General features: G+C 31.1%; 2 protein-coding genes across 4 annotated transcripts in view; one reads left to right on the top strand and one right to left on the bottom strand.

Moving 5' to 3' along the window:
• LOC129908658 (UPF0729 protein CG18508) overlaps positions 1-12626 on the top strand; it is a 67643-nt gene extending 55017 nt beyond the window's left edge. For both annotated transcript variants that reach the window (XM_055985314.1, XM_055985315.1), the window contains exon 3: positions 12120-12626. In XM_055985314.1, the coding sequence (XP_055841289.1) occupies positions 12120-12400 (281 nt within the window). In that variant the 3' untranslated portion in view covers positions 12401-12626. The remainder of the gene's footprint in view (positions 1-12119) is intronic.
• The window catches only part of LOC129908650 (rab11 family-interacting protein 1), a 37717-nt gene that overhangs the window by 7717 nt on the left and 13331 nt on the right, over positions 1-16669 (bottom strand). Inside the window, exon 2 of one of the 2 annotated variants that reach the window (XR_008771309.1) lies at positions 7262-7355. Coding sequence is in view for 1 of the 2 variants with exons in the window: in XM_055985304.1 (XP_055841279.1) it covers positions 7262-7292 (31 nt within the window). In the remaining variant the exon portion in view is untranslated. Of the gene's footprint in view, positions 1-7261; positions 7562-16669 lie in introns of those variants that run through there. The other variant, XM_055985304.1, reaches the window with a different exon arrangement.

Here is a 16669-nt window from a genome sequence, read left to right as displayed (position 1 = left end):
GAGTTAGAGGGAAAATCAACTAAGAGCAATATCGAATTCGCAAATTTTGAATCATTTTTTTAAAGCAATTTTTTCAAGTCTAAGTACAACAACATTGCGTTATTTATAATATTAATTTTTCAAACATCTGAGTTGTTCTGCAGCTTTTGGCAGTTCAATTTTGTTGACCTTAACCGAAACCTAAGTGCTATATCTGTAGTATCAAGGCAGTCAGTGCTATGTTTGCTAAAATAGAATTACGAAGGCTGTGTATTATCAAAATATAAAAATCCTCGCAGCCGTTAACCTGTTTCGGGTTAAAAAAGCAAATTGGAATTTGTCCTTAATTACCATCTAAGAAGTTTAGGTCAAGCCCTTGACCTCGAATCTTGATACAATTCGTTTCTATACATACACAACTTAAACCAATCGGATGCTTTAAAATGCTTCTATTTTGTATAACTCGTTCAGGTTTCATATAAAATACCTAGCGTCATACAGACACTTCAATTTATTATAACCATTGGACTCTACTTCATCATCATAATTTCTTGATCACTCAATTTTTGCTAATCAAAAACACACCCTTTAACACAACAGGTACTGAATGTGATACCTGACCAGAATGCATTTTTCAGGTTTTGTTTACTTTAACTACCATTCAAGTAATTTGTCAATTTATTAAGTTGCAAAGAATTGTTTTTTTCATCGATCTCTCAGTCAATTTTAAATAAGAACATCACGTAGGCTTACACTAATGATGGTTAATGATTCATTTGTATTTAAGTGCTGAACATTCTACAATCAATCGAATGCATTTATTGTTTATCATTGAACCAATGCAGCAATTTATTTTATTTAAAATTTCTATGTGCACTTTTTTTATCGCGTCTTCTTTTCTACACCATGTTTCTCTCACTGGAATTCCAATAATAATAATTATTATTATTATTATATCATCCGAGCAACTGGTTCTAGCTGGATAGTTTTTTTTTTTTTTTTTTATTCCATGCCCACCCCAGCGTGAGGTACTACTGTTTCACATGAAATCCAAAGCGAAATAGTTACACTTCATTTGCTTTGCAATAGCCAATCCGTCGTCGTAGTCGTTCGTCAGCCATCAGTGGAATGTTCTTCCTTAGACATATTTAATTCAAATGTACAAGCCCATAATAACTGTTGTATGGAAATTATGTGTGCTTGAATGAAACCATAAAAGATCGGAGAAAAAAAAAAACATTGAAAATTATTCAGCAATATTAAATGCATACTTCTATTTGAAAGTTTCCCAGACATGAGTGCTTAGCTTATGACTTCCCGTTCCCGTGTGTTGCATCACGATAAAAAATTATGTGTCTTAATTTTGAGTTTCCTATTTCGATGAGATGTTGTCACAATCCAATTGATTGCTTAGTCAATATTTGTTTTTAAAAAGCAAGCAAGCAATCAATAAATTATATACAAAAAATAATAATCTGTCCTCTAAGCACAGTTCCCATTTCGGCTTGGAACGTCAACTTGTATGTCATTAAAAATTTTTAAAATGAAATAAAAACCAAGAGCCACCGCTACTGTTTCATTTTTACAATGGCCTTTTAATTAAGACATTTGACCCCGGCTTGTTGTCATTTCCATTCATTAAATGCTACGAACGTAGTCATCGCTTTTAAGGTGTTGACTGACACAAGTCACAATTGGCTCTTGTGGCTTGTTTTACATGAGTGTAGTTGGAAGAGCGATGAGAAAGTGATGTTTTCAGTAGCAGTTTATTCTTTATTTGTATGCGAAAAAGTAAAAGTAAACTTCAAGCCAAAATAGAGAAAAAAAAGAAAACAAACCCACGACAGACTTTTTTCTCCGCTAACCACCTTGCCGCGTAGGTAAAGCTTGATGGAATTGAACTTTATCCAAAATGAAAGACAATTCAATTTGCATTCTAATTGAGATTGTGTGTATTTCATTTGGACATCAATCGGCTTCCTAGTAAATCAATGAGAAAAGAAATACATTTTATCTGCAAAGAGGATATTTTCGTTTTGGGTTTTAGGTGCAATTCAAAATGTCAAGTAAACTTTAACAAACAGGTTTCTTCGTTAAATAGAACGTTTACTTAAATGTTAAACAAGTAACAGTCTGGAAAAAAATATTTTGTTAGCTGAATTTGTGTATTTAAAAGAGTTTTCTCTTAAGCTGATGTCACACACCAGAGAGATCGTTGAGGTGGCATTAGGCATCCGATTGTACAACTAAAAATGGCTATCTGATGAGCAATGTGTGGGTTTTAATTTGTTGGATAATTCAATTATTATGATAAAAAATAAACCAAACCTTTAAAAGGATTTGTGTATTGTGTTGGATTATTAAAAAAAAAATTAAATCACAACAGTAAAAAGTGATGTGGGGATTTTTGATGCAATAAAAATTAGACGTTTGCCGATGTAAGTCGATGAATATGTTCAGGAAAATACGTCTTTTGACTCAAAATATGCTGACGAATAGTACATATCAATGCAGAAATTTCCACTGAGTCAACCGAACCCTTTTATGATTTTTTAACTGATTTGTCAGATGAAAAGTTAAACCTTTTTGTCTTTCCTTCCCATTGATTTGCCATTGTGATGCACATTTAGATTGTTTTTTCGTTAAAAAAAATGCGGTTTTATTGCCTCAAGGCCCTTACGCTTACAGCTAGAACTTGTGAATAATCTTGTATAGTACCTATACCGCAAGTAAAAACACCAAAAGAGCTCAATTTGAACAAGTACCTATTGGTCAGCCGGCTCAGAAAAATTATAAGACTGTTTGATGACCAGTTCGGGTTCAGTTCAGTTCATTGTGTGCCAACCACGACTTTTACCTTCCCTCTTCAAAAGAACCATGAATATTAATAATAATCAGAACTATTTCCTTTTTTTTCAAGTCACAAAGTACTGATTTTATAAATTTTTTAACACTCTTTTAAGCGCAACCCATAAGTCGTACAACAACATGAATTGCTCTTACCCTTCTTTTTTTATTCTACATAGCCATTTTAGTAAAAAAGCAAAACAAACACATTTTTCGGACTTTTTCGGTAATTTGTTTATGTCTGCTGTGAAAAAGTTTCTTGAGCAAATTCAGATTCATTTTCAGCAGCCAAAAAACACATAGATTTAGACCTTGAAAACAATAATTGCACCAGCACTTTTATATGAGTCTGAATACTATTTTATGCTCGAAAAGTGCAGAAAAATCAATACATTTTTGTTGTTAAAGTAAATCTCTCCCCAAGATTTATGATGTTGGTCAAGAAATGGATACAGTTCTATCACCGTCGAAAGCTAGTTTTTGTCCTTTTTATATCAGCATCAGTATTCACGAGATTCTTATTTAAAATTCGCAATTCTCCAAATAGACTAAGCATAAACAACGTATAATACTTTTTGGGTACTTTAGAGTTCCTTGATTGACCAGCTAGAAATCCATAATGCACTTTTCTGAAAAATGCACAAACATCATGAAAAATTCAATATTCATCAGTTAGAAGTTTCTGTTGAGTTAGAAGTCATTTGTATTTTACCTACATCAATATACAAAATTATCCATCAAAATGTTTTTAGACTCAGAAAAACATTTAATCCCCTGCCATAACTACACGCCATTGAGCGAATAGTAGTAGTTTGAGGATAGTTTTTTGTTTTTATATAACATAATTAGAAGACAAACTAGCAAAACCAAGTGTTTTTAAAAAGTGTCTTTCTTCGTATATCATATTCCAACTACTTATTACTGAAGTTCTTATTTGTAACGATTAAAAAAGAAAAACAGACAATTTGTGGTTCCCTTTAAGTTTATTTTGTCTCGAAAAGAATGCCAGGTTAATCGGAGCTTGTCGAATGAAATTCATACATATTACAGTTTATTTTTTTTTTGTATTACTCATTCGTAAAATATTGACACTTTGCGGTGCGTGGATAAAGTCTTATGTACTTTTAAAGAATTTATCGCCATAATTATAAACAAAAATACATTATCCTGAGTTATCGCGACCGCAATGTTTCTTGAAGCAAACACATAACATTAAAAGACTTATCAACAAATTATTATCAGAAAAAATCGTATTACCAAACGCTCAAAGTTTAATGCGAACTCATCACGAGATGACTCGTTTTATAGTTTAGGAGGTAATAACACATAAACATATTTGCGCAGTATTTTTTTTTTTTACAATGAATAAAAGGCCCTTTTAATTAAATTTGTTTTTATATAAAAATCTTCTCCAAAAAAATACATCTTTTTGGTTCACAGAATCAATTTCTTGTGTAAAAAAGTTTTTTTTTTAGAAAAATTGTATTTTTTATTGTCTTTTAAGCCACAGTACTTTTATATTATTTTTCTTTTTATCAAAATCTATATGGTCGGTTTTGAAAATTTTTGCATTTTCTTCGTATGCCAAGTATCGTTAATTTTGGTCCCGTTAAAAAAAAAATCAATTTCACTTCTAGGGAATTACCAAAGACTCTTAAGAAGTTTGAAGTCAATTGCTTTAGTAGTTTAGAGACAGACAAATGGACGGACAGACAGAATTGTGAGACCCAATTTTTTCCTATTCTTTATGATCGTAATGTCATGTATGATTATTTTATTTTTACGACCCTTAAATTTGCATTAAAAATGTACACGTACATGTCCAAACACAACTCTAAATCCCAGACTATAATAACTTAGGTGAATTTTATAAAAAGTAAACCATCCGATTTTCTTTGACTTGAATTTAATTAAAATAATGTCGTGATTCGAGGTCGGAAGCTAACTGGGTGTGGAATATTGACAAGAAGACAATTTCAATCTGGATAAATATTTTTATTTTTTATAATAAAATCAAGTATAAATCAGTTCAAATCCATTTCGAATAAGACATACAATCCCCTCAGTTCATTGAATCAAAACAAATAATAAAAAAATACAAATTTATAAGTAAAAGTAGGTAAAAAGATTAGATTGTCTCAGTCTCAACTGAACTTAAATATAAAATTAACTGATTCAACACAAAAATCAAATTCAAATAAAAATGATGTTCCTCTCTAAAAATAGATAAGCAAATGGACTACTGTCAGCTGGTATTATCTATTTGCAATTTTATGTTAGTTTGTGTGTAGTTTTGTAGTTCCAAAAAACAAATAACAAAAACACGGCTATGCCATCGGAGCGATACGTAATGAGTCGCAGGCAGGCAAAAAAGGCAAAAGCAAACAAAACACATCCGTAGTTGTTATTATTATTATTTGTTGGCTGATTTGAATTGGCAAGTCACACTCACACAACACGGCCGACGAACACAAAAATACACTGCGGTTCACATGAATAGATTCACAAATTTTACAAGAGATAAAAGCGATTGGTGCTGTGTTTAGCAGATTTTCGGTTTTGGTTTTTCAAACAGTAACTTATAACAAACAATATTGTAAAGACCAAAAACAGAAACCAAGTCCATCCCCTGCGTCACTACAATAAAGGCAGGCTTTTAAATCTTGTAAAAATGATGAAAAAGCGTGGACAAAATATGTTTTAGTATAGAAAAGTGAAACTTTGTAACAATTTGTACAAAATAATTTTAACAAAATCTAGGTAAAGAGGTACCACATAAAATGCAAAAATAGAAGCTAACATTAAAAATGCACTTCTACTCTACACAGTCGCGAATGGTATTTTTAAACACACTAAATTTGTATAAGAACATTTTGAAAATAACGTAAACTAGTGATTTAATGTAAAAGTAAAACATGGGACACCCAAACAAAGAGCCAAGAGAAAGATAATTCAAAAACAATCTGCTCGTTTCATTAACTTTGGCGCCGAAATCAAACAATTTGATGATAGTGTTGGTACATTCAGTGAAGTTAAAAATGTGTACAATATTTAAAAAGCCTCAAAATCCAGACTAAGAACATTATTATGAACAAATAAGATGAAACAAAAATTTCATTATTTACTGTTGCATTTGAGGAAAATAAAAATGGGGTGGGGAGTGGTTTTTGGATGGAAAACAAACCAACTAAAATTTTCCAGCCCGATATTAGTCCTTTTTTCTTTGATTTCGAAAGGAAGTACATTTTTTACATCACCACCAAAGGTTGCTAAGTAGTGTAATAGGAAACGGTACTTTTTTATGATATACAACAATTAACTTTGAGTTACATGGTTCGAAAATAATCACAAACTTTGACAAACAAATAAAAGTAGAAGCTTTTGCTAAGATTATAACTTTGGGTAAACAAACGTCATGAACATTCCATAAGGATAATGCCCGAAATCACAACGCAATGGAAACAAAACAGATGCATGTTAGATCAAAACTATCCATCATACTCATAGAGTGTAAATGTTATGGAAAACTATAATTTTTTTACTTTTTAAGATGTTAACAAGCATTTTATAAAATTTCTCCACTTTAGGCCGTGATTGTTTTTGTGTTTACAATATTGTTTGTTTTAAGTAACTCTTCGCAAAACCAAGATCTAAAATCTGATAATGATAAGTTACCTGACCAAAGCTCCAATCGCTTTTATCTTTTATCTAAAATGTGTGCCTTTATTCAACTGAATCGCAGTGTATTTTGCAAGGTGAATTCTGTGGGGTTGATGAATTGATGATAGCGAGCGCCACTGTTGAGCGGCAAAGTGGAATTTTAGTTTGAATGACTAATAAAAATGCGAGAGCAGAGACGACGACATCATTTTGATTTCTCTGCATTAAGTTGGAAAAAGGGCAACAACAACGGGTGCGGTAGAAAGCAGAATAAAAGGTAAATCATGTGAAAACAATGAGACAACCAACCACCAACATGGGAACAAATCTTTTTTATTTTCAACCTAAACTCGAGTGCGAAAACCGTGCATTGAATTGACTACAATGTCATTATCTTCATTTCTTTTTTTTTTTTGCGTGTATTTTTCAAGACTAACAAAAAAAAGAACAAACATTTTTTTTTACTTTTGTAGGTCAGCTGCAGAAGCAGACAAAAAATGTTTGAAGAAACTTTTTTTGTTGTTATTAACGACACCTTCTTCGAAAGGTGATGAAAATGTTTTTCAGATAAAAGAAAACAAGACAACTTTTTACTGTCGTGGGAGGGTGAATGAAAGGTAATTCAAAATAATTTATAAAAAATCAAAACACAATTGAATTAGAATTTTTCTTTGTCATCCAAAGTCTCGGTGTGATCCACCAAAGAGACAGGTACTCGAACGAAATAGCGACGAAATAAAAAAAAAAAAAAATAATATTGCATTGGAAAACTTACCAGTCACTTGAATATGAGTTGGACTCCACATAACTGGTTCGGGGGGGATTATTTTCAATTTATTATATTGATTTATTCTTATTGGATCTTCTTAATAATATTCACTTTTATTTGATTTGGAAAATTAATAAAAAAAAAAAACTAGAAATTTATTTGAAGACTGCGATAAATTTTTACGACGAACAACACCAACTTCTACTGCCAACTAAACATAAAACTGTAAATTTTTAGTTGCTGTCAAAATGGTCGACATGGTGTAGGGATGCCATTTAGATTGTTTTTGGTTTGTTTAAAAAAAAATTATTGGTTGATAGAGAATGATATATTAGGTGTGTTTTTTTGTTTATCTATATAGATTTTGTGCAAAAAAACGACATCGAGATTTTTGAAATCAAAACAATTTACGTGTTAAAAACAACAAAAACTTTATCTGTATAGATTTTTGAAAAATCCAGATAATTATCCAGATTTTACTTTCTCTCGATAAAAACAGTAGTGCCAAGGTAGTTTAATTGTTGTGTTCATACAAAAATATCTGAAAATATTAACAAAAAAAAAAAAGCGGAGAAAACGAGATTTGAAAAAAACTCTCATAGAAAAAAATAATCAAAAATTTGTTTGACATGGTTGCATTGAAATGTTAATATCTCGAGATATACGCAATGCACTTTTCAGATAAAAGTCTTAAATGGATCCTGATAAGATTGTTAAACAGATATGTATATAAAATTACCAAAGTTTTTTCGAAAAATTAGAAATAAAAATAAAAAAGTTTTCACATTTGATTTTTAAAAAATCGAAAAAAAAATCAATATGGCTACCTTCAAACGCTTATAACACAAGAACGACGCAACTAATGTTGATGGTCATGGTCTTTAAATGTAGATAAGAATATACAGATAATTTTTGGTTTTTTTGTGAAAAAACAATTTTTTTGAATCCAACATGGATGCCATGGCCATATGAAAATTTTTGTTTGCATCCAACATGGATGTAATGGCCTTCCCACTTCGGAGTAAAAATAAAAAAAAAACAAAAGCAACATTTTTGACAGACAGCTGCCAAAGTATATGTACAGTGGTGCCAAATGTTTGCATGGATTTCAAAAATCCCGATGTCGTTTTTTTGCACAAAATCTATATAGGTAAACAAAAAAACACACCTATTATAAATAATGATATAATTCAATAATTAATTAACAAAATAATGAAAATAATTGATTTTTTTTTTCAAAAAGTAAAAGTACTATAAAGGTACAAGTAAAATTCTATTCCTAAAATTTGCAAATAAAACAAAATTTATAAAGTAGACCCCTTTACTGTAAGATGGCATCCCTATTTCAACAGGTTGGCCTTGGCCAACGTTGAGAAATATATTTGTTATAATTACAGGGATAGTCTGAGTTTGGGAGGCGTTTACATTCGACATATTATATGCATGTTTTCACTGGAGCCCAAATTAAATAATCTCGCAAATTATCTCATTTCGAATTTGATGTTTGATATTTTGAAATTATCTAATTTAGGCTGTAGTAAAAACAGGATATGGACATGAACAATCGTTCAAAACTGTGATGAAGTGATATGGGGACTTTTCACGAGTCGATTTTTGCCGTGCGGCAAAGCTTTTCGACTCGTGTGAACGTAAGTCGCAGGCGACTAAAGTGACATTCCCTATAGAAAAATCCTAGTTGACCGACATATCGTGCGGCTAAAATCGACTCGTGAAAAGTCTCCAATATGGAGCATACCACAACAAACGAAATTAATTTAATTTGACATTCTTGTCAAAAAGTAATTTTCACTCTGTACAAATAATGCTGATAATTTCAAAAATAAGGTCAATTTCAAATTAATTTTTTTTTTTTTTAATTTGTGAAAATATCTCTAGTGAAAACAGGCAATAACTTAAAAAATCACCGAGACGTGTTAGTTGGGTGTTGTGTTAGTTGGTCAGCTATTACACGAAGCCTCAAGAGGCTTGACTCTTTTTTCGAATTTTCTTTTGATAATCATTCTGTGAAGCGCGTACTATTACACGATGCCTCTTGAGTCAAGGACTCAATTTTGACATTTCTCTTTTGATTTAAAATTTGTTGTTGTTGTGTTGCACCAAGAAGCAAAAAGAAATGAGAATGAATGTTGAAAAAAGAAAAAGTGGAAAAAGAAACGTCAAAAAAGAGTCTCGGACTCACGACCCACGACTCTCCGGTCGGATAATTTTTTCTTTCATCTTTTTTCTCTTTTGCACTCATTATGTTTAAAAAGAGTCGCGCCTCTTGAGTCTTCATGTAATAGCTGACTTGGGAGCCCAACTAGCACAACGGCTTCTATAAATTGAGATCTCGCAGGTACTGCTTTTTATACAGCTTGTATTGAGCTTGCTTCAGAATTTAATTACTTATAGAAGTTCGAACTTGTTTAACAACTTCTAATAAGTTGTTTAAATACTGTTAAAGAAACTTAAACGAAAAAAAGCTTATTTTCGGAAAAGCCTACTTAATGAATTTATAGAAGCTTTACAGAAATTACCAAGTTTAGTATTTGATTTTTGGTTTTGATATTGAATAATCTAGTTGGGACACTTTTTGGTTTTGACATTGAATTATTTAGCTCGGACATTTTTTTTTGACATTTCTGCTATTTGAACTGATTAAGTTTTTGACTTCATTAATGAATATAATAGGATGGCCGAGTGGGTAGAGTGGCGGACTGCCAGCAAGCAGATACGAAGTTCGATTCCTGGGTGTGGTAAAAAAATTATATACTTTTAAAATTATTATTAATAGATATACTAAAAACAAATGGAATAATATATATAATTCCAGATCAAAAGATAAAATTCATGATTTTAAATCAAATAAAAATCAGTTAAAAAAGAATTTTTTTTTGTTTTTGTAGTTGTTTTTTTTAATTTCGATAAGACATGTATTAAAGAGGTATACAAGCTCTTCCGAAGCTATCTGTCAAATCTCAATTTTCTGTAAGGCTTCTGTAAAGCTTCGTTTAAACTTCTTATAGAGGGTCAAACTTGTATAACGTTCTCCTTTTTCCATGCCCAACAACCTTACTACAGCTTAAAAGAAGCTGAAATGTAGCTTTTGTTAAACCTTAATCGAAGCTGAAATGTTAGTTGGGAGTTGCATTATAAAAATACAAAACGACTCTTGCTCCAAGTTCCCACTTATCGGGAAATACGGAAAACATTTTTGACGTTATTTCTTTCGGGTAAATTTTGTCAAGTAGTGATTTTCGAAAATTCCCAATTTACTTTTTGTTTTTGTTTAAGATAATTTCTAAAATCTATTTTTGAATTTTCTTCATTGCGACCTAGAAAATGTGAGGGAAACGAAATTATGATTTTTTAGTAGAAATTCCACACAACGTTGTTGAAATTGTTTAATCCATTCATTTTAGCTCGGATAAATTTTGGAGAAAATTTCGTACTCTTTCACTTTTTTAAACGAGATACCTAATTTCGGAGATAAATAATTTCCTATACAATTTGTTATTCAAAATGAGATAATTTAGGAAATTATTTTTTTTTTCGTCTTACTAGCCCGTTCCATAGGAGGTGGTAGTTTACTCATTAGTACTCTACACTTAACACATGATCTTCTACTCGAGGAGATAGGAATGTGTAGTTGTTGTACTAGACTTCTACTCACTAGCAAACTATACCACCTCCAATGAAACAGGTACCCCGTTTGTATGACCGATTTAAAGATCGAATTGAAACTGAATCGAAATTTCGATCCAGGTATATGGAAGTACCAGATCGAGGAATCGAATTGAAATAGAATCGAAAACACAATTTTTCTTTTTAATATATTTGCAGTAAAATAGAAAAATCTAACCAAAAACAAAGTGCAAGTAAAACTAGATATCATTAGACATACATACAGTGAATTTGAAAATAAGAAGACAATCACACACAATTTCCATCATAAATTATATTTCGAGTATTCAATTCATTCGGTATATATGCATATTTTCGATTCGATTCAGCTCCCCGAGTCGGATCGGATCGACAAATCCGGATTCAATTCGATTCAAGTATATATAGACCTAAATCCTGATTCAATTCCGATTCAAATCGCCATACAAACGGGGTAAGGGCTATTGAAAACAGGCTATAACGCGGTGTAGAATTGTTTTCCTACAAAAAATCTGTCGGTAGCGTTTTTTTATCGTCGCTGTTTTGAGAACGCCTTTATTCGTGTGGAGTTGCCTTAAAACCCAAAGTATTTTTCAACATACTTTTTACTTCCAGCGTAAGAAAACTTTTTATCAATCTTCTTTCTTTCTAATATCTGTGACTGTCATTTTGTGTGTGCACGAAAAATATTGCTTTGTCAGCTATTACATGAAGCCTCAAGAGGCTTGACTCTTTTTTCTAATTTTCTTTTGATAACCATTCTGTGAGGCGCGTACTATTACACGATGCCTCTTGAGTCCAGGACTCAAATTTGACATTTCTCTTTTGATTTAAAATGTGTTGTTGTTGTATTGCACTAAGAAGCAAACAGAAATGAAAGGGAATGTTGGAAAAAGAAAAAGTGGAAAAAGAAACGTCAAAAAAGAGTCTCAGAATTCCGACCCACGACTCTCTGGTTGGATAATTTTTTGTTTCATCTTTTTTCTCTTTTGCACTCATTACGTTTCAAAAGAGGCGCGCCTCTTGAGGCTTCATGTAATAGCTGACTTTGTGTTCTTTACATTCTGTTTCTCTGCATTTAATTTCGTGATTATTCTTTTTTTTATAATTGAATAATTGCTTCAATAATTTACTAAATAATTTTAAATCAAAACCAATAAAAAAAAAACTATGGTTTGTGTTCCTTGTTTTATAATTCCAGTTTTGCTATACATTTGGCATAAATTCATTCAACCAATTATGTTAAAATACTGGAATCCATGGGAGAAGAAGGACGAACAAGGAAATGTTATTAAAGCAGCTCCAGAATTTCCATTCCAATGCAAAGGAGGTGTTTGTCCATTTCCTGGTGCATCTAAAAAAGCAGTAACTGAATCGGAAGGTTCCACAGCAAATGATAGCTCAACAGCAGCTTCAACATCACAATCATCATCTTCATCAGCTGCTGCTGTGTCAACAGATGACTCAAAAAAAGAAAATTAAATTAGAATAAATCATGTTTATAGATGATTCCTTTATAAAAATTAATAGATAATAAGTTAGTTATTATTACAAAAAATTGTATAAGCGTAATTTAGAATAATATTATTTCTATTACTCATGTTTTTGTGTGTAAATTTTAAGAATGCGTAAGAAAAGACGAAGGTCACTGAGACCAAAAATCAGAAAATTAAAATTTTAATTGTGTGGGCATAGAATACTAAACTAATTTGTTTACATTTTTTATTTCCTTTATGCGGAAGCTCTATATCGTTGCTTAATTTTTTCTTATTTTGCGATTTCAAGTTTTAAATAAGGAAATGAAGCAGCCTTGAATTTCATATCGTACCTCGTACGTTTTAACAGATAGTGTCACAACTCCAAAAACACGATTTTTCATTAAAAGTAAAATAAGAAAATCATTATTTACAAATTGAATGTGTAGATGTTTATACTATTAAATTCTACAAGGTGAGGAAAACTGCCACTACGGGTATCTCCTGCCAACTATTTTGACGGTGAAAAAAAAAATTGGGAACTGTTGCTAGAACATGAAAGACTCAAATTTAGTGGTCCTGTAGTTGAAAAGTTAAAAAATTCTTTATTAACTCGATTCAAATACTTTTTCGAGGTAAATGATAGAGGTTTTAAATTTGCGTGCATAAATCTCCTCGATCCGGAAAAACAGGAGAAAGTTAAAAGTCTAGCGCAGAGGCTTACCAGAGGTCCGGGAACAGATCGTTCTGTAAACGATGATTCGGACTTTTCTTCACTCATTCCACAAGCTCAGCAAGAAAGTGAGATAATGAAGTTTTTCGTCAGTAGATGCTCGAGATTAGAGGATCTTCAAGCATTTCCATCAGCGAGATATTATCTTTGTTCGTAAAGTATAACACCTATGTGACCCTTTTCGATTTGCCAAAAAATCATAGATTAGGGAATGAGCAATTTGAGATGAAGGTTTTGTGCTAACGTTAAAATATATGAATATTGAATATGTATTAAAAAATATGAATATTCATTATTTTGTTTTCATAGTTTTAAGTGAAAATATTTTTTGTTTTATTATTTTTTTTTTTCGTTTTTCTATGAAATCAATTTTACTTTAATTTATAATTTTTTTTTAACGATTATGCAAGTAACACTTTATGCAAGTTGCAAGAAAAGATTCTTTGTTGTTCCCTTATGGATAGAAATTAAATTCAGGGAGTATAAATAATCTAAAAGCATTTTTAAAGCATAACCTGCCAACTACAGAAGAATTTCACATGAACATTACGGAAAAACAAGCCCACAGAAAACTTGATGAATCTAATAGTGGCGATGACAATGTCCCCTCATCGTGATTACTAAAATAAATTAACATTTAAGCAAGCTTCATAACACAATATTCGATTTAAAAAAAAAACTTCAGGAAAAATGCATCTTTTCTTTACTTTTGGAACCACAAATCGCAGGTTACCAAAAAAATGTAGCGTGACTTGTGACCCCATCCGAGATGATGACTATCGTCGATAATGGAGAAGAAGAATAATAATATTCAATTCATAAGCTTTTTTTGAATCTGGAATTCAAGAAGTATTTAACTCAGAAGCCCTTAAGAATTCCCCAATTAAAACAATCAAATTCATAAGCTAGTTTTGAATTATGAATTGAACAAATATTTAATTCATAAGCTGTTTTTGAATTGTGAACTGGAATAATTTTCAATTCGTAAGCTATTTGTGACTTGTGAATTGGAATAATCGTTAATTCACAAGCTCTTAGAAAATTGATTTGTGAATTAAACTATTTTGAAATTCATAAGATCTCTCCGGTTGGATGGAAGAACCCAGTTTAAGTCGGCTCATTCCTTACTACTTCTCTTCAATTCTCAACTAAAATAAATAATTTCCTGAAAAAATCATCTTCAAAAATATTTTACATTCACAACTTTTAAATGAATGAAAACCAAAGCATTTTATAAATTTAAACTTCTAATCTATTTTTAGGGAAAAAAGTAATAAAAAATATCATTTTTATTTCAAGTATCACATGGCAACTCACGTTACATTCACAAAAATTTCCAATACATAAATAATTTTTTTTTTGTGAATTTTTATATAAATTGATCCATGAATGGAGCAAAACTATTACTTTCATAATTAACAAAAAAAAAATTCTTTATTTTTAGCATTTGCTTGGGACAGATAAAAGTATGATGGTAACTCACGTTACAAAAATCGGACACGAGTTTTAAGAGTCGTATGAAGCTAATGAAGATTCCATACATAATACATTACAAGCTTTAAATACTAGTGACAAAACCAAACATTTGTTCAATAATATTTCGAGGAATAATTTTAAAATATTTAAGTAACTCACGCACAAGTCACAACTCTCAGTTGACCAATCAGAGATCGAGAAATTACCTAAATATTTCGTCCCTAACGTCTCTGAACCTGCCCATTGTGAGTTTTGATCTGCTTCATAAAAGATCAAAACTATGGGAATTTTTTTGACTGCCTCAAGCTGTGACCAGTGCTGCCAACCCAAAGATAATTGAGCGCAGTATATTTTAAGAAAAAGCGCAGTAGATTGCAATATACTGCAGTAGATTTTTAAATATACAAACAACATTCAAATCACAGAAATATATTTTACTTGAACACAAATTAAAAAATTAGCTCAACAGTAAAAAATACAAAACAGCTTTATCTTCGGTTCCATGTCATTTCACATCATTTTGTTCGCCCGAAATCTTAACAAATATTGCGAGTTGCACTTTTCACCAGTAGCCAAAATTAAACTGAGCAAAAAGATGTCGGTAACTTCTCAAATTACCTGAAAAGATTTAAAAATACGGCTAGTTTCCCGAACATGAACAGATTTTCGCCCGTAACTCACAAGTAACAAGTGAAATTCAATTTTTCGCTTGGAATTTTGTTCACGTAAAACTCACGATAGGGCTGCATTTGAATTTTTTAGGGAATAGAGTGAGTGAACGTGTTTCAGTATTTAAAATTTTGAAATGGACAACAATCAAACTTTGGTTAGGTACTATTAAAATTTTTAATAGGGGAGTAGATTCGTTTTGCTGCGCAGTAGATTTTCATTTGGTCTAAAATGCAGTAGATCTACTGCAAAAGGAGTAAGGTGGCAGCCCTGGTTGTGACTGTAGGGTGTAGGGAGAATAGAATTTGTTAATGAATAATGCTTTTATCTAAAAAAATATGTTATTTTTTTTTTGCTAGGAAACAGCAAATATCATACCTATCTACTATTCATTCATTAAAAATAAAAATGATAAGTTTAAAATTGATAAGTGTGTGGATTGAAACCCTAACATTGCAATCCAAAAAAATACCGGATGGTGAGATCATATATTAGCGAATTGATAACAAACAATCGATAGATTTTGAGCAAACGTAAACATTCCAACGCCCATCCAAATATACATACATAATTTATATTAAGGTGGGTAAAACAAAAATCTAATATCTTTTTTTTTTTGATTTTATACTCGAAAAATCGAATGCTAGACACCTCTAGAATATACTCAGCAAATATGAGCTCTTAATATTAAAAGGAAGATCCTCTGCTTCGCACTTTCGCAGTCTTTCTTTCAAATCTTTTTTATCAATCGACTTCTAAACGGTTAAAGCAATCGATTTAATACCACGTGCCTTTTTGATAGAAAGAAAGACCTTTTTTGTGGAGCAATCTGTTTCCTACAAGAATATGTCTTGCCCGTTTGATTATTATAATTTTTCAAAATTAAGAAAAAAACTATTTTTTAATGATTTTTTTTTCAAACTTTGAACCTCGAATATCTTTTAAACGGTCAAATAAACGAAAAAGAGTGTATGAAACCTTTTTTTTTGTAGAGCGTTCAATTTCCTACAAGAAAACTAAAGAAATTTGCTAAAAAGTCGATTGATAAAAAAATGATTTTTTTTAATGAGGTTGGTGCAAAAACGGAAAACTGCGAAGCGTAGGATCTTCCCATTATTAAGAGCTCATATTTGGTGAGTATGTTCTAGAGGTGTCTAGCAATCTATTTTTCGGAATGTAAACTCAAAAAAGATAGGTATTCGATTTTTTTTTAACCACCCTAATGTAAACATATACAAATAAACAAATAGATATGAAATTTTTTCCAGAAAATTTGGTAAATTAAAATTAAACGAACAACGCGGGTCGCGCGTACTCGATGTGTCACGTCATTTTTCTTCACTCCAATCAGAGTACCCTTCAACCCACAAAAGAGTAAGATAAGTACCTACTCTGTAA

Source organism: Episyrphus balteatus, chromosome 2 (genome assembly GCF_945859705.1).
Source record: "Episyrphus balteatus chromosome 2, idEpiBalt1.1, whole genome shotgun sequence".
NCBI classification, from domain to species: Eukaryota; Metazoa; Arthropoda; class Insecta; order Diptera; family Syrphidae; genus Episyrphus; species Episyrphus balteatus.
The sequence above is the reverse complement of the archived record's forward strand: the minus strand, read 5'-3'. Positions and strand labels throughout refer to the sequence as shown.